The 26624-nt window shown below is 43.4% G+C and overlaps 1 protein-coding gene across 2 annotated transcripts in view; it reads left to right on the top strand.

Annotated features, from left to right (window-relative positions):
* The window catches only part of LOC147444937 (tRNA dimethylallyltransferase 9-like), a 152399-nt gene that overhangs the window by 43222 nt on the left and 82553 nt on the right, over nucleotides 1–26624 (top strand). For both annotated transcript variants that reach the window (XM_086527440.1, XM_086527439.1), the window contains exons 3-6: nucleotides 10133–10175; nucleotides 10314–10422; nucleotides 10611–10803; nucleotides 12204–12399. In XM_086527440.1, coding sequence (XP_086383566.1) covers nucleotides 10133–10175; nucleotides 10314–10422; nucleotides 10611–10803; nucleotides 12204–12399 — 541 coding nt within the window. The remainder of the gene's footprint in view (nucleotides 1–10132; nucleotides 10176–10313; nucleotides 10423–10610; nucleotides 10804–12203; nucleotides 12400–26624) is intronic.

Here is a 26624-nt window from a genome sequence, read left to right as displayed (position 1 = left end):
AGTTTTGGGTGTTGTTATGTTGCCGAAATTTGGCCAAACAGGTGGTATCTAGCGGGATACACGTAAAGGATTCCCAGGACTCTACTTTGTGATTTACCCTCTCAAAGTATAAAGAAATACAGAACGGGGCGCCAGTGTTGGGGCCTACAGGTTGTCGGCGTCTGCTCGGAGCATTCTAGTTTCCGAGCCGTGTGTGTGCTTAAGTGTTAATTCCTGTTGTAGGTTTCCTTTGCACGTTCTCTGTGTGTGTGTCTAAAGTAAAGAATTTCGGGTGAAAGCCAAAGCCTACCGCCCCACAGGTCGGTTTCTAGGTTCCGTTGCCGGGACATCAATCACTTTTTCCTCAAAGAGTGAGCCTCGGTTGTTTTGGGTAAAGACACAGAGTACAGGAACGCGGGATCACACTATGGCCGACAAAGGGAAGGGCATTATGGAAGAGGGTTCCTCTTCGAAGGACAGGCAGGAAACTCCTATGGTCTTCGAGATTGGCGAGAGTTCACGGCCACGTCAGCCTGTACCTCCTGTTGATGTGAATGTCCCTCCAGTAGTACAGGGCTTTATGACTGGGCAACTTGAGGATGATGCGTTCAGGACTCAGTTAGTTGTTGCAGTGAATGTCTTTTCGCAACTGGTGCAGAACCCAAGGTTTATGGAGTTCTTGCAAGCGCCACCAGTGCAACTGCAAAATAGGCAACCTACACCGTGTATAGAGCTTGTTGAGGCTCAAGCCCAAGTACTTCATGCGACTCAACAGGATAGGGAACACTCGCATGTTGCGGAGTCAAGGCACCAAAACAGATTTCTCTCGTGCTTGAACAGGTGGTTAGAACGCCTATTCCACAGGTTATGCCAGTTCAGCCTGCCACCTTTCAGAGCCCGCATGCTGTCTTGAATGGATAGGGAACTGGATACCAGGCTATGCACCCAATTTTTCCACCACCCACGGTACATCTTGGGTATTTCGAGGGTGGATCAGTGTTCCAAAGTATGGCTGGTTATGCGCTTGAAGGTCAACCGTACATGTCAGGAACAGTGTTTGGGGGTATGCAAGGCATGATACCAAACCCCATGTATGGTAGCATCGGCATGCAACAAGGTTTTCAGTGCAACCAGGGCTAGTTTGGGGTGCCACAGGGTCATTTTGACATGGCTGGTTTTTTTGGACAGCTATCCACCTATGGATACAAAGTGGATGGAAGAGCATGAACTGTCAGAATCACCAAATGTATTGCAGCTTTACCTTGAAGCCTTTGGGTTATAGCCTACTTATGCCCCAACCCAATGTGTGTAAAGGAGGGGTAATGATAGGGCTAGCACATCAAATGTACATATGAATTCAGTGTAATAGATGGAAATGACAAAAGTATGAAGGTCTCATTAAGTCATTTGTATCTATGTGTTACGACCTTTCTTGCGAATACATGCGATGATAAAAGAGTGCTAACAACACAAGATCATCAGTGGTGTGTATTTATGGTATGCAATTGAGGACGTTTGCGATTTCAAGAGGGGGTTATGTCACGAGGACGTGGCAGTTGTTAACTATGTCACGAGGACGTGGCAACTGCTAATGTCACGAGGACGTGGTAGTTGTTAACTATGTCACGAGGACGTGGCAACTGCTAACCTTAGTTGTTGGTTTCTTTCTAATTATTTTTGTTTTATTTTTGAGACCCTCTTTTTGAAGTTGCAAATGGTAGGACATTGTATGGCCAATGTGAACGGTAGTTTCACCCGCAGACGGGAAGTTGGTCGGCACTGGAATTCGTATAGTTTCGGCTTAGTGCAAGATCATGTAGGTCCCCCCGTCGCACTTAGCAAGTTGGTGGATACTAGGAAGTGAACTCAATGAAGGCATAAAGTCAAGGTGGGATCACCAACAGAAAGTATCCGAGAGTTGGGCCACATTGCACTTTTGGATGCGGTCCCAATGAGGATAGATGGTCAGATGACGAGTGGGCTCCTAAAAAATAGGGAACTGCTATTTTGGACTGTGAAATGTATTCGCATCATTACCTTCGGAATGACAAGGGGAACATTTTACAACTCTGCCGCGAAGTCAACTGGGCAACCAATCGGGAGATTTTTAGGCGGCAATCTCGAAAGGAGAAAATGTCTGTAAATGCGCCAAGTGACACATTCTTGTGCACTTTCCTCTTGCATCAAGAAGTGGTGCTGATTTTTAAGCTGGGAGAGGCCTCATTGTGCAACTGTCACAGGTTAAGAGCTATGGAGTGCTTTCTTTTCACTCAATGGACACTGTGGTGCTAGGAGTGATGCCGTGCACTATACACATTGCTCTCTCTCTCTCCCCTATGTGCAGTTATGTGATGCCCCACAAGAGGGCTCTTCATTTGACTGATGTACAACTGTGTGGTTTCATGCTTTTGTGCTGAGGCAAGAGCCTCCTTGAGCAGGAACAGGGGTAGCTAATTGCTACTCCAAAGCAGGCACCGGTGAGGGTCATAACCTCACCTTACAGGTGCGTTTTCAGCACTGTGCATGCATTGTAAATTGATTGTTTTTCAGCCATACGGACGCCAGAACCATTGGGAACAGTGCCCCACTGGCAGAGGACAGTTCGGGGACTGTTTAGGGCTGAAAACATGGCAACAACCAGTAACTACAGTGAGCTGAATTTATTGTCTTTTGGGTAGGAATCAGAGGGTTTATGCCAGTGGAAGTGAGTTCCAGCAGGGGAATTGGTTTTGCGCAAGTTTTGGGGATTGTTATGCTACCGAAATTTGGCAAAACAGGTGGAATCTAGCGAGATACAGGTAAAGGATTCCCAGGACTCTACTTTGTAATTTACCCTCTAAAAGTGTAAAGAAATACCGAAAGGGGCGCCAATTTTGGGGCATACAGGTTGTCGGCGTCTGCTCGGAGCATTCTAGTTTCCGAGCCGTGTATGTGCTTAAGCGTTGATTCCCGTCGCAGGTTTCCTTTGCAGTTCTCTCTGTGTGTGTCTAAAGTAAAAAATTTCGGGTGAAAGCCAAAGCCTACCGCCCCACGAGCCGGTTTCAGATTTAGTGAGGGTGAGTAGGCAGAGTAATACTTCCGGAGACTCATAGAGCTTGGTGTGCTTAGAATTTTGATTCGGGCTCATTTCGGCTTTCGTTTCTACTGTAAGGAGTACTGCACAAGCAATTTCATCCTTTTGTACATACTTTCTGTCAGTGCAATTTTATGCAGAGTTGGTCCCTTACAGTCCTCTTCTTGTTGTGCTACGTAGCACTTAATAGTCCTCCTTCGTTTGTCCTCTTTTGGAGCAATTTGCACATCAAGTGCAGTTAGTCGCCATGGTTGGCAACAACACAGATGTTTTCAAGATGTGTGCTGTTGAGGACAAATTGGATGGGGATAACTACTCAATGTGGGCTTACATGATGACACATGTGCTTGTGTCAAAGGGCGTTTGGAATGTTGTGTAAGGCATTGATGACAAAATTACATGCACCTTTTGAAAACACAGGCTTTGTTGAGGATGTTGCAGGTTCTAGCAAGTGTGTTGCTACTAGAGTTGTTTTGCCTACAGTTGAGAAATCTCGTTGGGATGTTAGAGATGCGCAGGCTCATGCATTGATTGCATTATCTGTGAAGCGCACTATTACTCCTCACATTCGCTTAGCAAAATCAACAAAACAAGCTTGGGATACTTTGGTTGGTCTTTATGCAATTCGCAATGAGGCGAAAATTGCATCGCTGCGTAAAGAGATGGAGTCGTAGATTATGCAAGAGGAAGATGACATGGACACTTTTCTTGCCGGTATCAAGGATACCAATGAGCAACTCATTTCTACAAGTGAAGTTATTTTTGACATTTCACTTGTGCAAGTTTGTTCTCGATGCATTGTCATACTCTTACTGGACTTTTGTTAGTATGTGGAGACTTATGACCCAAGGAACCCTCAAGCTGTCAAGGTTGATGCATTATGCACATTGTTGTTACAGGAGTTGCTTTCAAGAAAGAACAATGCTACAACGTACAATTGAACTGGTTTTTGTTCCTCCCCAAAGAGGAGGTGGTAATAGCAATGTAGCCACTTCTCGTGGTTCTTCAGTGAGTAGTAGATCACCTGTGTCTAGTGGTTCTGTTGGTAGCAACTCGTCTTGGAATCCTGGTGAAAAGGGAAGAAGAAGATGAGTTGCCATTATTGCAAGAAGCAATATCCCAAGTTGAAGGCAATAGAAGCCAAGAAGAAAGATGATGGATCTACCACGAGTGCAGCTATTGTAGATTCTTCTGTCAATGGAGATTGTGATGTTGATGTAGATGCAAAGTCAACATGTAGTGCAGAGTGTACTTATGGTCCTTATGTCTATGATGCACGTATGTCATTTGCTGCAAAGTCACATCTTTGGTACTTTGATAGTGGTGCTACAAAACACATTACTTCGCATGGTGATTTGTTTGACTCCCTTGAGGCCATCCCTCACGGGAATAAAGTCACTTGTGCCAACAATGCCTCTTATTCGGTCAAGGGAGTTGGAAAGAGTGTGCTAATTGCTACGACTAGTAGTTCTTCACACTTTTTGATGCACTTAATGTACCAGGGATCAAAAAGAACCTTCTGTCTGTATGTGCACTTGCAAGACTTCTTGTTGTCAAATTTGTGGATGACAAATGTATAGTTCGTGATCTCAGTTTTGGTGATGAAATTGTTGCATACGGCATTTTGTGCCGTTGGGCTGTATAAGCTCATTGTATGACAAGCGCATGAAGAATTTTGCAAATGCATTTGTTGTACATTTTATGCATCTGAATTTTACCAGTTTGTTGCGTTTACAAAAATCTGATATGGTGTTGCGTCTTGAAGCATCTTTGTGAAGGCTATATTCTGGGTAAGATGTAGTGTTTAAAATTTCAAAATTATGGTTCAGTAAGGTCTACACGGAGGTTGCAATATGTGCTCAATGATGTTTGTGGGCCTATGGAAACTCCATCCTTGGGTGAATTACCTATACTTTGTGAATTTCATTGATGATTACTCCAGGCATGCATGGGTGTATATGCCTAAAGTTAAGTCCGAAGTGTTTATGTGTTTCAAGTAATTTTTGGTCATAGCAAAAAATGATTCTAAATGTACTATGGGCACCCTCCGTTCAGATCGAGGAGGGGAGAATATGTCTCATGAATTTAATGCATTTTTTTCTGGTCGTGGGATAAAATACCAATGTGCAGTGTCGTATACACCTCAACAAAAATGATGTTGATGAAAGAAAAAAGAGGTCTCTTATGGAGATGGCACGATGTATGGTCAAGAGTCAAGCTTTACTACATTCGTTTTGACTTGAGGTTGTCAGGTATGCTACTTATGTATTATTTATTGAACAAGATTCCTACCAAAGCCTTGCAATCTATGACTCCTTATGAAGCATGGCATGGTAAGAAGCCATCTATTGATCACATGCACGTTTTTGATTGTTTGGGTTATGCTTTGGTGCCACAAATACAATGCAGAAAATTGGATGATAAGGCTGTCAAATGCATTTTTGTTGGTTAGAGTACTGAAAGCAAAGGTTACAGGTTATACCATCCGCAAACAAAAAGTATCTTGGTTTTACGAGATGTTGTATTTGTGAAAGATTTTGTTTAGCCTTTGTTGTCATCTACCATAAACTGTAATGTAAGCGCACATGACATTTATGACACTTTGTTGCCTCTTTTTAATTGTGGAAACTTAATGAGTCAAATGTAAAGCCTATGGGGGTTTCTAAAAATGTTACGGATCAACCTGTTACTGATGCAGATGTACATGATGTACTTGATGTGGAAAGGAGGTAGGGCCATGCCAAAATGGTTGGTGCATAGTTTGTGTGACATTAAATTTGATGCAGCTATGTCTAGTCGTACTCGTTCACGTTCTTGCCATGCATCATATGCGCCAGCTTGTTATGCTTTGATTGTTTCTAGTTTATGTGATGAAAAGGAATCTCTTTCTTTTAATGAAGCACAGAATCTGGAAAATTAGATGGTTGCAATGCAATCAGATATGATGCACTTATAGAGAATGAAACATTGACTCTATGTGATTTGCCTCCTAGAAAAAAGACCATTGGTACGAAGTGGGTTTACAGGTTGAAATGTAAGCCGGATAGTGAGATTCATTACTACAAGGCTAGACTTGTTGCAAAGGCTATGTTCAATAGAAAGGCACTGACTATGAAGAGTTTTTTGCTCCCACTTGTCGTATGACTACTATTCGTTTTCTATGTGCATTGGCAGCTCGTTTTGAATGGAATGTACATCAATCAGACATTGCTGCTGCTTTCTTGAATGGTGATATGTTTGAGGAAGTATCTGCAATGCAGCCTCACGGTTTTGTCAAGAAAGAAAAAAAAGTGTCAGAATGCAAGAAATCTTTGTATGGGTTGAAGTAGTCTCCTTGTGCTTTGTAGGAGAAAGCTAACACTCATTTGGTTAAACAAGGCTTTTGTAATAGTCCAACTGAAAGCACTTTGTATATTAAATGGAGGGTGATGTATATCTCAAGTCGTTTTGTATGTAGACGATTTGTTGATTATTGGTCCGAATGAGATACACATCGTTAAGTTCAAGGTTGAATTTAATGCTACTTTCAAGATGAAAGACTTTGGTTTTTTTCATCATTACTTGGACATATAGTTTAAGCAGTGTGATAGAGGAATTGCTTTGTGTCAAGCAAGATACATAGAGACATTACTATAAAAGTTTGGACTTGAGGACTGCAAACCTAGTGCTATTCCAATAAAAACAGATTTGAAATTGAGTCTTTGTGATATTGGAGGTCTTGCTGATGTCACTCTTTATCAGAGTGCTATTGGATGCCTTATTTATGTATGCAATACGGGGCCAGATATTCAGTTTGCAATCTCATAGGTCAACAGATTTATGCATAGCCCCAGGTCTAAGCATTGGCAGGTTGTTAAAAGGAACTTTCGTTACTTGAGTGACACTTTATATCTTGGGTTGTTTTATCTCAAGGGGGATTATGGTCGCAAGATTCGCATACTTTTTCGGATTGAGATTGGCCTAGTTGTTATGCCATACAAGTGTCCACGAGTGGTTTTTGTTTCATGCATATCATGGTTGAGCAAGAAGCAACCTATTGTGGCCACTTCGAGTTGTGAAGCTGATTATGGGGAATTTTCACAGCTACGGTTGAGTGTGTATGGCTCATGGATAGGACACTGCTTACATCATCCACACGGAGAGTTAGAGGGCATTGGTAGTTGCGAGGAACCCAATTTTTCATGCTTGCTCAAAGCCCATTGAGGTGCATTATCACTATGTTAGGGAGAGACTCTCAGGAGGAGAGATTAACTTGGCTTATATGCTGACACATGACAACCTTGCAGATCTATTCACAAAGGCATTGCCTCGTGAGAAGTTCGAAGCTTTCCTCAAAGCTTTGGGCTTGCTTCCGTTTGTGAATTGATCATGTCCTCAAGGATTGGCACTTCCCTATACACTATATGCCAACTGTTGTTCACCGCATCTCTCCTAGGGAGGTTTTGTTACCATATATGTGGTAGTGATTTGTGTGAATACACTTAGGACCATGGGGGCACTTTTTCCTTCACCAAGAGGTTTTTTTCCCTGTGCATTGTAAATACGTTTATCGCTCTATGGCTAACTTATCTTTCTATTTGCATGCTAAGCAATACACTCTCTGGTGTGTACCTTAAGCCTCTTCTTCTCCAAGTTGTGTGTCCATCCTTGCAACCCTAGTTCCAACACATCTTGGCACGACATCTGCTCGGTGGATGGTGATAGAGAAGTATCTGCTTCTAGTATATAACACGTGAAATGCCAACATGCACAGGGTTTTAGCTCCTGCAGTTGGTTACAAGGCCGCACAAGGATGGCATACCATTGTTTTTATTGTGCACGTACTAGGGATATGATACATACAAAGCGTAGAAATATGTGTCAGCCTTATGTGTCCAATAATCTCAAAATACCTCCTTTTGATGTGAGAGAAACATCATATGTGTGAACCAGAGCTTAGGGAGCTTGATATTAAAAGTTGTAAATATGAACCATAATATCAAAAGCACAACATCTTTCCATATGCTTAATGAGCCAATGTTGATTTTGGTAATCAAATGGAGTGCAATCCAAACTTCTTTCATGTGTGCCGTATGTTCGTGTAGGCCGATCTCCTTGTGTGTTTATCAAAGTAACCAGAGTATGTCTTAGAGAGGCAGAACTAGGCATTTCAAGAGGGACCGTCCACTTGCCTTGGGTTGTGCTGTATCTCCCAATTTAAAGTGGAGAACACTTGCACATATAATACCGGTCGGCTATTGATAATAAAAACCTATCATACAGATCGGTTGCAAGACTGATTTGCAGCTGAGTTTGTTGACTTGATGGCGAGGACTAGATGCAAACTGTCCCCACATAGAGAATCTGCATTCCAAACACCAACAATGCTTTTTAAAACAAAAATTACCCTCAATTGAAGACAAGGGTAAGTAGAAGAAGAAGAAGAGAATTTTAACGTCTTTGAAAACTATCCCAAGAGACCTCAAAGATCTATCCGACGAGAGTTGAACTCAAGACATGTTTTTCAAGAGGGAAATGGCATAACCAATCTACCACACTTAGGTGATAGAAAGGTTATACCATTTTCCTCTTTTTTATTAACACACACACGCCCACACACACACACACACCCCCTAGAAGAAGAGATTGAAGAAGAGATTTTTAACGTCGTAGGAAACTATCCCAAGAGACATCAAAGATCTATCCGACGAGAGTTGAACTCAAGACCCGTTATTGAAGAGGGAAATGACATAACCAATCTACCACACTTGGGTGATAGAAAGGTTATACTGTTTTTCTCTTTATTAACACACTCACACACCCACACACACACCCCAAGAAGAAGAGAATTTTAACATCGTCGAAAATTATCCCAAGAGGCCTCAAAGATCTATCCGAAGAGAGTTTAACTCAAGACTTGTTATTTAAGAGGGAAATGGCATAGCCAATCTACCACACTTGGGTGATAAAAAGTTATCCCATTTCCTCTTTGGGTGATTGATTGTCCTATGTGGATGATAACAGAGATTGGTGTAGTTCCCACAGCGCTCGCATGGTAAGCATTAGATGGCTCTCAGAAACCCCTTTTCCGGAAGTTTCCAACCTTTTTGAAACGTGCATGGGAAGTTTATGGGCTAGAACTGTAGTGCTCAAGGTGCTCTACGAGCTTGTCTTTACGGCTCGTCAATTGGAGCTATGGTGAAGAAGTTATGGCAGTTTTAAGTTTGAGTTGATGGCAGATCCGTACCGGATTGGGCAACTACAGTTGAGGGGACATAAATGAAATGAATGTATTGGTCTAAAGGGCTCACTTTGTGGAGCACGTCGGTCTTTTCAGATCGTAGTTATGGTTATCAAGATATCGCCAGATTAAATTTCCTCGGGGGTCAGTTTCGTGCCTCGGTCGGTCGCCTCGGTCGGTGTGCCATCTAGGAAGTTTACAGCTTTAGTAGGGTTTATATGCGTTCTATGCAGCTTGAGAAGTCTAAAGGAATTTACGGCTCGTCAGACTGAGTCTGGGTTGATGAGATAATATGGCTTGAGGCCAGTGTCAGTTGCTGGCACGGCTGAGCAAGATGATTTTGGAAGTGTCACAATACGATTGGCTGGGATTTTGGTGTCATAGATCAAAATCGAACGAAATTAGTATGCAAGTTTTGAGTTCAACAAAACTCCTACGTAGTTTTGAGCAAATTCCTTGAATAAATTTATACTTAGCTCCAGAGGCTTGTGTTTGATACGTGTATGCAGTTAGGTAACACCAGAAAATTGAAACCCAATTCACATTCTTTTCAAATGGCTGAAACCTCAAAATTTGGGAAAACCCCATTTCAGTACGCGGTTTCTAAAACCCCTTGTAACTATGACTCTTAGCATATCTTAAACTGTTTCTTGATGTTGTTGTGTTTGTTAGCTTCTGGAGAGTGCAAACAAAGTGTGATGATAGCCTTGGTAGTCCCTGCCTAGATTGTTTGGGAGGGAGTTCTTCAAGCTTCACTGTCATGTTTTCGGGCCAGTACTTTATAGTAGTGGTATCTTCATAAGGTACAAATTTGGATCAGGTTTCTTATACGACTTAAAAGTTTTTTTTTCTTTTTGTAGGGTATACCTCATCATCTGATAGACATTGTTCACCCGGAAGAAGGTTGATCAAGAAGGTTTTTATAATTAGAAGATAGAACAGAAAGTATTTGTCTTATATTCTGTAATCATAATTTTGTTTTCATTTTGAAAGGCTTAGTTTGTGTTTAAAGGTTCTCATTCAACTGTATATGTACTACAGATTACTCTGTTGGGCATTACTTCAAAAGATCGAGAGAAGCAACTGACATTGTACTCACAAAGTGCAGTGTTCCAATTCTTGTGGGAGGAACGGGCATGTATCTGCGATGGTATGTCCTGAAAAGGGTCACTGACCCGACACATTCCAATGGTGATACGTGACACTATATTGTCTGCATAAGAAAATTTTATCTGTTTTATTACGGTCAATTTTTTTGTTTCATTAGAATTGTGCGGTCATGTGGTAAAGCTGTACGTTTGGCTTGCTTTGTGTCAGCAAACATAATTATTTTTTCAGGTACTTGTATGGGCCCCCTGATGCGCCAAAATCTACACCTGAAATAAGGTCGTTGGTTGAAGAGGAGATCTCCAAGGCAGAAGGTGATTGGGATAAAGCTGTGGACATTCTTATTGATGCTGGGGATGGAGATGCTAGAAAGCTTCTGCGTAATGACTGGTACAGGCTTCGTAGAAGGTTCGAGGTTCTAAAGGTAAAAGCCAAAAGAATGAGTAGGGATTGGAAGTGTGTCACTTGCACTTTTCTCATAAAGTGATCGTGGAAATGTTGTTCAATACAGCTAGCTGTGTATATCAAACCTGTTTGCAAGCATCTGGGCTTCATTTTTAGATATTTTGGGTTTGGTCTCTGGTTTTAGATATTTCGAACACCCTCATACCCGTCTTGAACCTGTTCATGGAGCTTCTTGGTTACCTACATTTCTAAAGCCTTTTAATGTAAAAATAGCACACTTCAGGTGCGTGCAGGGTGCAGGCAATATCCATGTTATCATATGAATTTCGTGTTTAAAAGATGGTTGATGTTGCTCTTAGTTTGGTTTCAAATGAAGCTGGCTGGACTATTGCTTTAGGGACAGTAGGATAGAGTTTTAATTATCATGACTTAAGATCCCCCTTTTTCTCTCTTTTCAACTAGCCATCAAGGAGAAAATTTACAGGACTTTGATTTTGTAAGGATCTTTCTTATCATCACTTCAGTTGTGCTTTTCAGTGTATTCAATGCAGAGTATAATTTCAATGGATCAAGGACAGCTGATGGTTAAAAAGATCAGCACATCAAGAATGAAGAAGGAAACTGAAATGTGAAGTCGATGGAAAGAAGAAAGAAAAAGCAGAGAAAACCAGAAGGGAAACCAAAAGGAATGGTTGCCTGCAAAGTCTTGTAGATCACAAGCCTGTTGTGGATGTTACTTTATCATCAAAATCCACCACGAAGATGACACAAGAGCTTAGGGGTTATGCTAGGAACAAAATTCAGGAATGTAGCCTTCTTATCATTCCTAAGTAGCTAAAAACCTAGGACTGTTTTTTCCTGGGAGGGGTTTCTGTTATGCTCAATGGCCTTATATCAAGGTCTGTGCTAGTTAAGTGCGGTCTTTAGAATAACAGTAATTATTTGAAGTCTGTGAAGGTATGAAAAAGGTGCAAGGAAAGAAACGTGCAACTTGGAAGGGATGGAGGAATGTGACTTAGACAGGGTCGTAGACATATTCATGAGATTTATGAGTTGACTTTGGCGATAGTGGTCGATCGTCAATTGTGGTTCTTGTGCAAAATAGAGATAGGCTTTTCTAGTGTTCGAATCTTTGTCACGAAGTTGAACTTGGCATCAGGATTCAGAAGTATCCTACACTTGGAACACTGAACAGATTGCTCGGCGAGTTTGGGTTGATAACATGTTTTTTTTTTGCATTTTGGATGTCAGGGTTTTCCATGGCAACAGCTGGAAAAAGAACATATTTGTTTAATGAAGGCATCTTTCATTCTAGTCAGCCTTAGGCCTGACATTTCTTCTTTTCTTTGGTACCTTAAAAAGTTTGCAGCCTTTACTTCCCTAAAACACTCAATTCTGTCTTGGCTGATTCTGTTGCAGGCAACTGGTTCTCCCCGCAGGTCTAACAGTCTTCTCTATTCTGAGCTGGAAGGAGAACTAGAAGATCTCGAGGCCTCAAAGAAAAGCTTCCGTAGCATAGAGGATTTGGATTATGAATTCATATGTTTCTTCTTGTACAATGCTCGGAGCACATTATACAATCAGATTGATCAACGCTGTGAGGACATGTTGACAGGTGAATGTATGCATCGTTTGCTTAGGTCTGGCTTTTATCAATTTTGAGCACTTAAAATGAATGCTCAGTCTTGCTTTCAAATGTTATTCAGAAACATTACATTGCAACATCATCTTTGTTATCATACTTACCCGAAACTCCCCAAAACTCCCATGATTTTCTTGTTTCCACCGTTTCTATTTCCACTCCCCTCATTCCCCAAAGTTACTACTTTTGGTCGTTTTCTTGGGCAGACTACCACCATTTCAGTACTCTCTTGATGCTTCTACTCTCACCTTGAGCCGATCTGATATTACACAGCTTAATATTAGAAGGACATGGCTGATACCTTCATGGAAGCTGGGTACGAAGATGTCTTCCTATAGGAAACATCTTCTTCATGCTACTGAGGATGGCTTTATCATTCGCCCTATATATATGGACATGCATCTCTCACATGGGTCGAGATTTGTCATTGGTCAGATACTCACCTCGTTGCACCAGTTTGAGATAAGAGGTTGGGAGATACAGTGGAGTGCCTTAAAGAGCAACGCATGTGCCGAGTTTGTAGGCTGGCACCGGAGAACAAGTAGCATTTTATCCACCATTGCCCTCCTAATTATTAGGTGAGAGGACGTTTCCATTGCTCATTCAACGAGGGATTTGGACCACTTCCTAGAATCATGGGCTGACCAGATAGAGTAGGGAAGCCATCTCCTCATCCATAGCTTGCATCCTCAAAACAAGTGGGCTATACTTCCTTTGTAAGCTTTGTCATATATGCACAATGAGGAGCCAGGTAACTGTCATAAGTCAATCTCTACATAGGATTTCTTACTCTCTCAAATCTACGTGGTCAAGGATCACTTCTAGGCGCCTTATTCCTTGCTTGCATCCTTCTTGGACCCGGAATCCTCACAGGGTATACCAAACTCCTCATCTAAACTCTGCTTAGAATCATTGCTGCCACCATCATCATGACGTGCACTCAAATTTGGGAGCGTAGGGGCATCATCAACTTTTTCCTTTCCTTTTCTTGATACATTTGAAGAGTTAGCGGGACTCATGGTGTCTTGGTTTATACTTGCTAGAGATTCGCAAACTCAAAGATGCACTCGTGAGAGAGAGCACGTGTATTTTAGAGGAGGATTTACGCTATCATGATGAGATATCGGTCAAGGCTTACTCGCTTTTTTTGTGGAGAGGAGAGAGGTATCATTTTGGAGAGACCCATGTGATATTGTACCCTCTCTTGTTTACAATTTGATATCTTATATTGTAGCCCTGTGTCACTGTTTAATGCCCCTTGTCACCCTCCTTGCATATATTTTATTTTATCTTTTATTCATTTTTGTTTCAGACATCTATTATATTAGTAGTAACTTTTGGTTTCATAGGTCATTTTGGCCTTTTGCAGACTATAATATTACATCCCTCTCTCTCTCTCTCGCTCTCTCTCTCTCTCTCTCTCTCTCTCTCTCTCTCCTCTCCCTCCTATGTTCTGCCTTCTGTTAAGTGCAACGAAATTGATTGATGATGATATTTCGCTTAGTATGTACACAAGGTTCCCTTTTCTAAAATGAGAGAGAGAGAGAGAGAGAGAGAGAGAGAGAGAGAGAGAGAGAGAGTATTGATAGTGAAGGTTCTGTGAGTGATAGAGAGAGAAAGAACCAGATTGGGTCCAAACCCCCCTCCAAGGGCCTCTCAATTGCTAGAGAGGTATTTGCTTTATATTGGACAAATGCTGATATAGTGGATCTTGATGCTTAGATGTTGATGGGATCATGCGGTAGATGCTTGAATCTGAGAAACTAAGGGCTGAAATTGGAAAATGCTAGGATGTTTGACTTGGACCTGCAATGTGACGAGACTATGGGCTGATGTGCTAATGCTGATGTCGAGGGTGCTGATGCGGATGATGATGGGCTGAAATCTGAAAATGCTGCCTGAAATCTGAAGTGGGCTGAATTGCTTCAAAAACGCTACTGCTTCTGAGAGATTTGCTAAAGCTAGGGCTGATCTGCTATCGCCAGGTTGGTCAGGCATAGGGCTGAAAAATGCTGGTGAAGGGTGTTGATGAAGAGTAAAAACAGTAGAGGTACTGGTATGATGGGCATTGGTTGCCCATTCACGGAACTGTGCCGATTGATCTGATGAATGAAGTGGTGACCACCTAACGAGTCACCTATATAGGATTTGCAAGGTGAGGTAGGGCAATCCCAAATCGAACCCCACGACTTATAAATTAGCTGGGCATGTCACTTATCAACAAACTAAAAATTATTAACAAGAGGCGATTCATTTGCTGATAACTACCTAAGCCAGGTACGAACGTCTGTAAAGGGAACACTCCCTAGTGCCTACACCTAGTAGACACTGGCTATGATCATGTGCAATCAGAGGGTATGCAACTATGCTAAAGTGCTTGGACATGCACGTCTTGCGAATAGGTTCACAAAGGTGCCAGAACACTTCCTAGGTTGTCCTAAACCCTAGATGTAGGAGTTAGTGTGTCCACACGCACATAGGGTTAGATGTGCACGTGACACCTTCTTAGATGTACACGTGACACCTTTGTGCTCCTTTTCTCTATCCCTCTTCTCATATTGCAGCTCATGCTACTATTCTTGCTTGCCTACTTGTGTTGCGTCCAATCCATTGCTATCTGTCCCTTCTCCTACCCACCGCTTGTAGCTTCCATCTCTCATGAGGCTTGCATTATTTCACTTAGCCCAAGCCGTGTGTGTTCATGCTTTCTCCCCTTAAGGTTGGCCTTGTCGGCCCCTTTGTATTTCAAATTGTCTTTGTGAAGGCTGTGTGAGAGTTCAAGAGTCTAGCTAGAGGAGTATGTTTGTACCAAAACTTTGCGATTTTGGAGGAGAGTAAATTTTGGCCTTGTGCCTTGAGGAATAGGAAAGCTTGTGATCAGTCTTGGGATTCTCATTTGTTCGCGGCTTTATAAGAGGAGCATGGCTTCTTCATGCAAGATGTTTTTCACAATAGCGTTGGGGTTTCTCTCTCTTTAAACTTCGGAGTCTCCCCAGGCCCATATCCTACTCGGAAAATTTTTCTCTTGTGTAGAGTGGTTAGAGAAATGTGTACGTGTTAGTACATAATTAATCATTATTTGCAAGTGGCTTTCAAGTATAATTTGTGTTCTCCAATCATGTAGGTGCAGTTCTTGCAAATTGGCTATTGATGTTAGTAGGGCCATTTAGGGAAGCATGGATCTCTATTGCTTGGGAGGAGTGGCAATCATAGTTAGGGTATGTGGACTATTGATGGAGTTTATTCTATACAATCAAGAGATTGGGAGGATGAAACTCGGCTTTGGATACACGATAGGCCTAATTACTGCCAAATAACACTCTGCATACAAGATAAATACCAATCTTCGGGTATGTGGACTACTCTGTGTGTGTGTGTGTGTGTGTTCCCCCTCTTGCTTGCCCACATGTATCTTGATCTTGATGTTGCTCGGTATTGGTTTGTTATGTGGGTGCAATGTGCTATTCAAGATTATGGTAAGCATTACATGCATCGGACTCGGGGGGATGTTGATGCTACGAAACAGGTATGCCAACGGTTGCAAGTATTGGCTGACTCGTGGCCTTTGTCGGACCCTGAAATGAAGGAGTTGTGAAGCTTGTGTATGTCTCCAACATAATGACAATTGAAAACTAGATAAATGGCAAACATGTACCCATCAACGGGCTTTTGTGTAAAGGTTGTGTGCTTTGAAACGATTTTATGTCACATTTTCATTTCCAGATAGTCCATGTTCAAGGACAGAAAAATTTAGTGGCAGATGCGTTGTCTAGAAAGCCCTTGGCTCTGGCTATTTCCGCGATACATCATCGAAGTTTCGAGGATATGGTAGATCAATATGTCACAGATCCTAATTACTTTCATCGGATACAAAGTGGAGACAGTTGCAAGCTATTCCATACAAGACCGCTATTTGATGCGGAAAACAATGTTGTGTGTTACACACCTTTGAGGGAAAAGGTTTTGACAGAGTGTCATTGTCCACCTTTTTCCGGCCACCGCGGCATAGATACCACCTTGAAGGGTGTTGAGCATTACTTTTACTGGCCGAGGCTCAAAAAGGATGTGGACGAGTTTGTTCGCAGTTGTTTAGTAGATATTAGCCCTCCTCATTTGCTTTTCCGAAAGGTGCTTCTGCGACAAGAAGTAGCGTAAACTCTGATGGTCTGTGAAGATGGTAGAGTCGGCTCCCAGTCGAAAATGTCGCGACTGAGTAAGAGCATGGAATTCCCAACAACTCTTTCTCATAAATGTGTGCAACCCGTTTAGGACGTGAAAACATCTTGCTCTCGTAAGCTATCACATGGCCTTCTTGCATCTAGACTGCTCCAAAAGTGCGACCACATACATCACCATAAACATCAAAGGGCTTTTGCAAGTCTGGTAAAGCAAATATTGGTATGATTGTCAACTTTTCCTTGAGAATCTGAAAGGCTACAATCTCCGAGGGTCCCCAAGTAAAAGGAACCCCTTTTTGAATCAACACATGCAAAGGAGAATCTATCTGTGCAAATTTTCGAATGAATCTCTAATAATAAGAGCGAAAACCCAAAAAGCTTTGAACTTCATGAACATTCTTCAAATCTGGCCAATCACAAATGTTCTCAACTTTGGCTTGCTCCATCTTTACACCTTTCGCTGAGACGATGTGTCCCATAAAGTGCATCTCTCGCAAGAAAAACTCGCTCTTTTTCGCATTTACAACCAGTCCATGTTGACATAGTGTCTGGAAAACTTGTAACAGATGGTGTCTATGTTTTGTCTCACTCTTGGAGAAGAAGACGATGATTTCGTCAAAGAAAGTGTCTTCATGATCGGTACTCTCAAAAGTCATCCCGAAAACTTTCTTGTAAACGTCTCCAGGAGCAATTTGGATCTGATGATAACCACTCTTCAGATCAATTCGACAAGTAGAACCCTGAAGTCAGCTGGAATATCATTGATCCTTGGAATGGGGAATCTGTTCGGGTTCATTATTTCTTCATTTTGGGCTCGGCTAGGTCGGTAAGATGGCCGGTTCGGTGGTGTACCATTGAGAATCAAATTTTCTTTGACCGGGTCCATCTTCTGGTTGAGACAATGTGTCCCAAAAAAAAAGTGTCCTTGCAAGATTGATCATCATCTTTGTCGCATTGTCGACCAATTGTTGACGTTCCATCTCTTCAATCTCGCCTGAGTAGACCGAGGCGAGCCGTACTCTTCGTGAGAATCTTCTTTCCGATCTCTTCCTGTCACGTGCACATCTAACCCTATGTGCGTGTGGACAAGCTACTTCATGACTATGGTTTAGTTCAGCTTAGGGAGTGTTCTGGCACCTTGTGAGTCTGTTCGCAGGCCATGCATGTCCAGGCACTTAGAGTAGTTTCATTTCCTCTGGTTGCACACAACATGATCATCAGATTACAGTCAGTACCCATAAAGAGCATTTTACAGTGCACAGAATCTATTTTCCCTATTTTAGCCATTTTTCACTTATTATTAATAAGTGACTTTGCTGGGAAACTGGGTAGGGCAAATTGGCTAAGCAAATTTATAAGCAAACCTAGCGCTAGCAGTTTTTGGCAGAAGAGGCAGCAGGGACCAAGTGTCCAACAGAGCACCTTCTCAGCAAGGCTCCCCGGCAGGCAACCTAGCGTTTTCAGCCACCAAAGAAACCAGCGTTTTCATCAATAGATCAAGCCTAGCGTTTTGCTACAGATTCAACCCTGGCGTTAGCAGATCTTGTCACAAGACGGGCACCACGTGCCAATAGAAAAGAACAGACTGAACAGACTTTTAGCACTTCAATAACAACTGAACTGAGAGAGAGAGAGAGAGAGAGAGAGAGAGAGAGAGAGAGAGAGAGAGAGAGAGAGAGAGAGAGAGAGAGAGAGAGAGAGAGAGAGAGAGAGAGAGAGAGAGACGACACGCGGCACGGAGTGGCGGAATTTCACCCCAGAGAGTATTGGCCCCAAACCTTGGTGCCCCTTTCGGTGTTTCTTTATATTGCATCAACACAGTACAAGCCGGTACTCCAGACTCTGCACCTTCTCCAGGAAGCATGCTAGAGAATGAGCCCTAACCTCATATTTAAAGGCCCTTGGCCTAAAAAGCAGTTTACATGAAAAGCCTTCAAACTCAAAAGCTTCTAGTCCAAAAGCAAAGCCAAAAGGCTGTCGGCGTAAATCACGGAAATCTGTACAGCTTGCCACGTCATCAGCCAACGCAAAACGCAGAAATCCATACACCTGCCACATCATCATGCCAGCGCAATTTTTGGAAATCTGCCTTTGCGTGTGTGCGGGTCTTGCTTTATTTTAATCGTTTATGTCACTTGGGGCCCCATCGGACGGGGTCCCCATAAGTTGGGAGGACTTCTTCTGATACTTGTTCTTCTTAGAATTTAGGCCCCTCGGCCGGCATCTGTAAGTTGGCTTCATTCTCTAGGCTTTGACACGTCAGCGGTTTGTTACAGATCCCAGCATTCAGCCTAGCATTCAGCCTAGCATTCAGCCTAGTGTTTTTGCAAGCACAAGTCTAGCCCAACGTTTTTGCAACTTGCAATTCAGGCTAGTGTTTTACAGATTCCCAGTGACAAGCACCTCCGTTGCATCAGCGTTTTGCATTTTCAGCAGTCAGACTCCGTACCGCAGCCCCCAAACCTCGCAGATCTCACCTTCCCGCAGCAGATCCTTGCTGCACGATCAGATCGGCCAGCATTCGCAGATTTAGCCCGCTATTCGCAGATTTCAGCATCTGCGTTTTCAGCGGATTGTCGTCGCATCGTCGTCATCGCCGTTGTCACAGACATAAAGTCAAAATTTAGCAGATACAAGATTTGCAGATTTCAGCCCTTAGCGTTTTTAGTTTTCAGCCCGTCTCGTCGCCATCCTCATTATCGTCGACATCGTCGGCAAGTCCATTACATTGTAGAGATTTGTGCAATCAATAGTAGACCGCTCTCGCCATCGAGACTAGGGCCTTGGAGGAGGGGTTAAAAAACATTCTGGTGTCGTATTCTTCTCTCTATCTCTGAGTCTTAGCACCTTCATTCACAGTGTTTACCCACTTTGTTTGTGATTGTATTGCACTCTCTCACTAAAGGAACGGAAGGCTCTCCCTTCCGTAAGTAAAAAGAACCCCTTGAGCACAGTTTGGAGCACTCAAAGTTCAACATTCACTTCCTTTGCACCTTACATTGGTATCAGAGCTTTGGCAGTATTCTGTATCACTCAAGGAACCACAATAATTTTTTTTACTTGTTGCGGTCGCACGTAACCCAAGATCCCTTGGACGTGTCGATTCCTAATCGTGTTTTTGAAGAGTGACAAGAAACCCAAGAAAGAAGGGCTTGTCCAGCCTCCCCTTGTTCCTCCTTTCACTCATTGAGAGCGGACCGTGCACTTAGCGGCTAGCCAATCGACGTGAGGTGGGAAAAAGCAACCTTGGTGTGAGCGCAAGGCTTCCAAGAGGTGTGCCCGCAGGGAAGAGTAGAGCTCGGGTAAGAGAAGAGCCTTCTCTAAAAGAGATTGCAAGCTAAAGAAGAACCTCAAGAACTCCAGAACTCGAGAACCCAAGAACCACAAGAACCCAAGTTCCTCGTGAACTTAAGAACCCAAGACTTCAGTGTATGGTCATCACTTGAAGCGGAATGGATACTTCGCATGGAGGTGATGAGCATGGAGGTGGTGAAGAAGAATTTTCCCCACCAAGAGGTTTTCTGACCCACCCCCTTTCCCATCTACGCCAAGGATTGCACCAAATCTTATGGAGGCTTTGGTCAAGACGATGATGGACATGATGATACGACAAGAAGCGCAACGCGCCGCCTTGGAGCGTGTTGCTAAATTGGCTTTATCTGACAGAAAAATAATTCTAAATGAATTATTGGATTTATAAGTGAGAGGGTTTTCTCGCTTGGAACATCAAGGAAAAATAATTCTAAATGAATTATTGGAATTTTAAGTGAGGGTTTTTCTCACTGGAGACATCCGAGTACGGAGTATTCCTAGTGCGTCATTCAAAGTAATGACAGGAGCACTGTGAAAGGGAATATCTGTAAGGCCACCAGGAACAGGTGCTTCTGATGCGTCACATCGGATGGGTGACAGGGAGCATCGGAAAGAAGTATCTGACCATCCGGGAACGGACATCTCTGATGCGTCATAGGATGGGTGACATAGAGCATCGCGAAGGAGATTGTACCATAAGTTCGGTAGGAAAGGACTAGGTGATGGGTATTCCTGATGCGTCACAAGGTGGGTGACGGGTGCATCGGAAAGGGGATATCCATAGTCGAGAGGAAATTGCGAACTGTGTTAGAATTGTGCACAAGGAAAAGCAAGCACTTGAATGAAGATGGGTTCAGAGGAAACTTTGAGGAAAAACAGATGCTTTTCGGGAAAGCAGATGCTTTCCCGCGAGGAAGTCGATGTCTGCATTGCAACTGTGCATGTGATTGCATCTAGGGACGCCTGGGAAGTGTTGTGAAAGCATTGTTTTTAACTTATAAGGTTTTATTGAGTTTTTGGACAGATTCAGACTATTTTTAAAATATGTCGGCTGCCCATTTAATAAGTGGGCAGCCATCTGATCAATAAGGCCACAGATCAGCCAGCGTGTTCTCTCTCTCTTTTTTTGGCAGAACAACGAAAAAAAAAATGAAAAATTTTTTTTGTGAAAGAAAGAAAAAAGAAAAAACCGGCCACGATCTCTACGCGAGCAGCTATTCGTGCCCGTGGCTAGGAGCTATAAAAGCATCACATGCCCTCACTCAGAGGGGAGGATCAGTTTTTGCAAGAAGGAGATGCTACTGCAGAGTTCACCCGCAAAGAAGACGTTTGCCGGTGATGCCCATGATTGTCACAACTGTACCCGATGTCGCCAAGACCCAATGCGCGAGTTCCCTCGCGAAAAAGTGCCTACGGAGCATGTTTCCATCGCGACAAGCTGCTGTTTTTCTCAGTTTTCAGCCCATAAACGTCGTAGACGGGGCTGATTTACGAGAAGGAACTCAAGAACACACCTCTTTTGTGTGTAGGATTGGAAGAGAGGATTTTCTATGTAGAGATCTCTTCCGGGGAATTGCTTTTTCGAGAAGTGAGTTGCGTTACGAGCGTCGAGACTTTGAAGGTACGATTTTCATGTTATGATCTCTAAGTATTTGATTGTAGGTGTACTTCCTCTTCGTGAGGGAGTAGGAGCAGAGGAAGGCATGAGCCTCTGCAGGAGAAAAGCGCTCTGAGGAACTAGAGCCAGATCAGCCCAAGGGTTTCGTACACAAGTTTGGGAAGTAGATCCACGGATCGAAGAGAGGTAGACTCTCGAGATGTGATCCGGAAGTTGAAATTCCCAAGGTAAGGACTTCGTGTCCAGGAAAGCGGAGTTAATCTGCAGGAAGAGGACTCTGGAAACAGAGTTAGAAAAGAGTTGCAGGGATGTCATGCCCTGAGTTTGGAAGGTGAGATCCAGAGGCGAGAACCTTGGTTCTCAAGGATTTGGAATAAGGAACGGAAGTTCCTTGGAATAGGGTTTTGCCCTAGGAATCGGAAGCTGAGGCTTCCAGGAACCATCAAGTCTTATTCTAGAACGAACGTGGTAATACGTTCGGTTCAAGTGCTTGTATAGACTTCTCCTCAGTAATAAAGATACTATTACGGGGGGGACCAGCCCATCTTCTGGTCCCCAGTACTGTGTCGATCTTCTCACTCTCTATCTCTCTCTCTATCCATTTCTCTCTATATCCTTTGGCTTCAGTAATAAGTGATAAATTCTATTTATCCGAATGTATTTTATATTGTTATGCGTCCCCGTTTGTGACAGAGCGCGAGCGTGAAGAAAGAACGACAGCCTTAGGGTGTGAGCGCGAGTAAGCGCGCTTGGTGATCGAAGAAAGAAAGGCAGAATTGGATCGTGAACGTGAAGAAAGACGAGCCGCCTTGGAGTTAGAGCGTGAGGTGCAGAGAGACCAACTGAAACCGGCCTCTTCAATCCAAAAAAGGCGGTAGACTTTACTTCAAACCTTGATTTAGCTTTCACCCATTATTAGTCGTCTATTATACCTGCGCTATAGTGACACAAGAGAGGGGAAAGGGATACATATGCTAGAATGCACCTGTATGAGAAGACCGACACCAGATTGGCCCCTAACTTAGGCGCCCCTTTTCAGTAGCCAACTGGGTCCTAAATATATCATCATCCGTCTGTGGTGGTCTTGAGGACTCACCCACTTCATGTGTCTGTTGACCCTGCGAAGAGGAAACCTCTTCAGTCGCATCATCTGGTCTGTCAGCCATAATTGCAGTTCCCTGTGTCTGGTCTATGATCCCCTGTGTCTTCAAGCCCAAAACTGACCAAGGCTCACTTCTATGGGAAAAAGTGATTTAATCCCGTCGATGGAACCATGAAACTGGCCTGTTCAATCCAAAAAGGGCGGTAGACTTTACTTCAAACCTTGATTCAGCTTTCACCCATTATTAGTCGTCTATTATACCTGCGCTATAGTGACACAAGAGAGGGGAAAGGGATACAGATGCTAGAATGCACTTGCATGAGAAGACCGACACCAGATTGGCCCCTAACTTAGGCGCCCCTTTTCGGTATTTCTTTACCTACAAGCTGCCCCGCACAAACTCGGCTGAATTTCAACTGTTTCGGCCCGATTTCGGCAGCATAATTGTACTAGGACCCCTCACAGTCAGTATTCCCACGCATTGACTGACTTTCCCGACGCATACGGGTACTTTGCAAAACCTGGCGAGAATCTGCAGCACGCTGAATTCTCTGTTTTCAGCCCTGAAAATGCGCCAGATCGCCTGTACAGCGGTCCCCTTGCGTCCCCGAACCTCTTGGGGGTATTAGGGTCCGTTTAGGGCCAAAACCCTAAACCTGCAAAAATACACAGCAGGCTGTAATTTACTGTTTCGGGCTCCGTTTCGCGTGCCGGTCGCATCTGTAGCAAGTCCTTGAGCTCCCGCACCTGTAGGGCTACTTGCCCTTTGAATCGGACGAGATTTCTGGCGTGAAACCTCTCCGAATTCACCTGTACCTGCGGGGGGATTAGCCGCTAGCTAATCCAGTACCTGTGCAAGAGGCTCTTGCCTCAGCAATCGCGCATGAACCCACACAACTGTACATTGGTCAAATGAAAAGCCCACTAGAGGGGCATAACATACTGCCAAAGGGGAGAGAGAGGGCAGTGCGTAGCGTGCAGGGCATCACTCCTGGCACCGCACTGTACATATAGGAGAGAAAGCAAGCACTCCATAGCTCTTAACCTGTGACAAAAACTGAAAATGAGCCTCTCCCAACTTAAAAATCAGCGCCCATTTTTCCGCATGAGGAAAGTGCACCAGAATGTGCCACTTGGCGCATTTACAAGCATTTTCCCGTTTCGGGGTTTCCGCCTAAAAATCTCCCAACCGGTCGCCCAATTGACTTCACGGCAGACTAAGAAAATGTTCTCCTTGTCATTCCGGAGGTAATGACGTCAACACATTTTCAGCTCCCAAAATAGCAGTTCCCTAAATTTTAGGAGATACTGCCATTGTATCTTTCTAGGTCATCCGACCCTCTTTGTACACTGCGGCCACATCCAGAACTGAAATGTAGCCTCTGTAGCAAAGAATTCCACTTTGGCTAGTCAATGACCCCACTTTGGCTAACCATAGTCTTTGTCCAACCTTAGTGCTCTCTTACCCTCAAGCGTGGACTCCCTCTGGACAGTTCCACACTAGCTATGCAATGCAGGGCAGTTAGATTTCCCGAGGGGTGTTTCCAAAAAGTGAAAGTAAATAGATAATAAGAAAGAAATCAACAAAAAGGATAGATAGTAGTCACACGCTGGTGACATACCCCCCTCTTGAAATCTCAAACGTGCTCGTTTGCATCTATGTCGTACATGCCTACTGTCAACATTGATGTATTCAACACCTCTCGACTCATATACGACACATACATGCTCATTGTCAACCCTGGTGTATTCAACACCTCGTCGACACATGTATTGCCTGCGTGTGAACCCTGTCCCAATGACATAGTGGTAGCTGCGCACTGTGCCATTGCTTTGAGTCACTAACTTTCCAATGACAAAATGGTAGCTGCACATTTTGCCACTGTCTTATAGTACACGTTGGATCCCGTAACACTTCCGAGCATACCCAAACCGACAGTTTAAGAATGTTACACATGTACTCTTTAATAGAAGCAATCACTGTATCCTTGACAAACTGACAAGAAATACTCACTTCTATAGCACTAACCAAACTTTTGGACATTCCATAAGAGCAATTGCCAAACTGACAATCTGTACAGCTCTAACATTCACGAATGACATAGTGGTAGCTGCGCACTGTGCCTTTGCTTTGAGTCACTAACTTTCCAATGACAAAATGGTAGCTGCACATTTTGCCACTGTCTTATAGTACACGTTGGATCCCGTAACACTTTCGAGCATACCCAAACCGACAGTTTAAGAATGCAGTTACACATGTACTCTTTAATAGAAGCAATCACTGTATCCTTGACAAACTGACAAGAAATACTCACTTCTATAGCACTAACCAAACTTTTGGACATTCCATAAGAGCAATTGCCAAACTGACAATCTGTACAGCTCTAACATTCATGTAACAGGTATTTCATTTGAGCTCACTTTAAATACCATGTACATCATTTGTTTCAGAAGCCATTGTCACACTGACAATCCATGTAGCTTTGAAACTCAAGGGGTCAAGGTAGGATGCAAATCGAAGGCTTCAAGGTAAAGTGATAACACAGTTGGTGACTCTGCAAGTTCACCTTCTTCCATCCACTTAGCATCCATTGGTGGATAGTTTCTGAACTTTACCAAGTAACGCCTAACAACCTTGCCTTTCACTTTCCTTTCTTTGTGTGCCAAAATCTGTTCAGGGACCAAGATCTCGTCAAATTCCTCGACTTCCGGTTGATCTTCAGCTGGCATATCTTCTGGCACATCACCCACATAGGGTCTGAGAAGACTCACATGAAACGCATTGTGAATCTTCCAACTGTCAGGCAATTTCAGCCTATATGCAACATCACTGATTATGTCGCATACTTTTGTCTTCGTACAGTACTTTCTCAATCCTTTAGGTAGGCCACAACAGTATTTTTCAATCTGTTCTGTCAATGGCACAAACCTATAGGAAGTTACTGGAAGTAGAGCTTTTCAAAACTTCCGATTGTATTCATCCAGATTTCTGCAAGTGGCAGCATTAAGCTGGTGCCATTCTGTCATGACATCTGCTTCAAAGTCATCAGATAACCATGCTGCTGCAAAAATCTGCTTGAAGTAAATCCATGTGGACGGAGCTTGCCCTTGAAGCAATAAAGTTGTCCACCATTGTCCCGCATTCCCTGTCAAGAAAGTGGCTGCCTTGCGGACCTTTGAAGCCTCTGTAAAGTTTCCCCCTGCATAGGCCTTGTCAAACTGCTGGAGGAATGAGAGAGCCTTCTTCCTGTCATCAAACCTTGTAAAGGTCGTGAATGACACACCTTTGCCACCTTCTTTGTATGGAGTTGGCCTCTCCAGCGGCGTGAAATTGTCATATGGAAGTGACTGAAACATGGGAACATTGTTAGGGTTCATTGGTGTTCCTTGACCGCAATTAAGTTGACCTGGAAATGCCATATTTGGCTGCTGATTTGTAATTCCAGCCATACCAAAATTTGCCTGTGGCATCCCAAATTGGCCTTGAGTGCTCTGAAACCCTGGTAGCATGCCCGTGACACCATACATGGGGTTAGGCATCATCGTTTGAGCACCCCCAAACACTGTTCCTGGCGTATAAAACTGATTTCCAGGTGCATGACCAGCCATGCTCTGGAATACCGATCCACCTCCAAAATAGCCAGGGTGTACCGAAGGTGGTGGGAAGACTTGTTGCATAGCCTGTAGGTTGCTTCCCTGCCCATTAGAACCAGCTATAGGTTGCTGAAAGGTGGTGGGCTGAACTGGGACAACTTGAAAGACTGGCATCTCAGCCACCTGTTCTTGCCCTTTAGGCACACGTTGTGGAGACTGCATGTTCTCCGTCAAGTGTACAGGTGTTTCCATTGACTGTGCAGTATGAATCACCTGTGCTCGAGCCTTAACAGGCTTTTGAATATGATCCAGTGACCCAACTTGCTGAGACGGAACAGGAGGTTGCAGAAAGGCTAAAAACCTCGGGTTCTGTATTACTTGTGTGAACATAGCC

This window comes from Adiantum capillus-veneris, chromosome 13, assembly GCF_014529385.1.
Source record: "Adiantum capillus-veneris isolate H3 chromosome 13, ASM1452938v2, whole genome shotgun sequence".
Classification (NCBI taxonomy): Eukaryota; Viridiplantae; Streptophyta; class Polypodiopsida; order Polypodiales; family Pteridaceae; genus Adiantum; species Adiantum capillus-veneris.
Note: the sequence above shows the minus strand (reverse complement) of the source record. Positions and strands in the feature narration are given on the sequence as shown.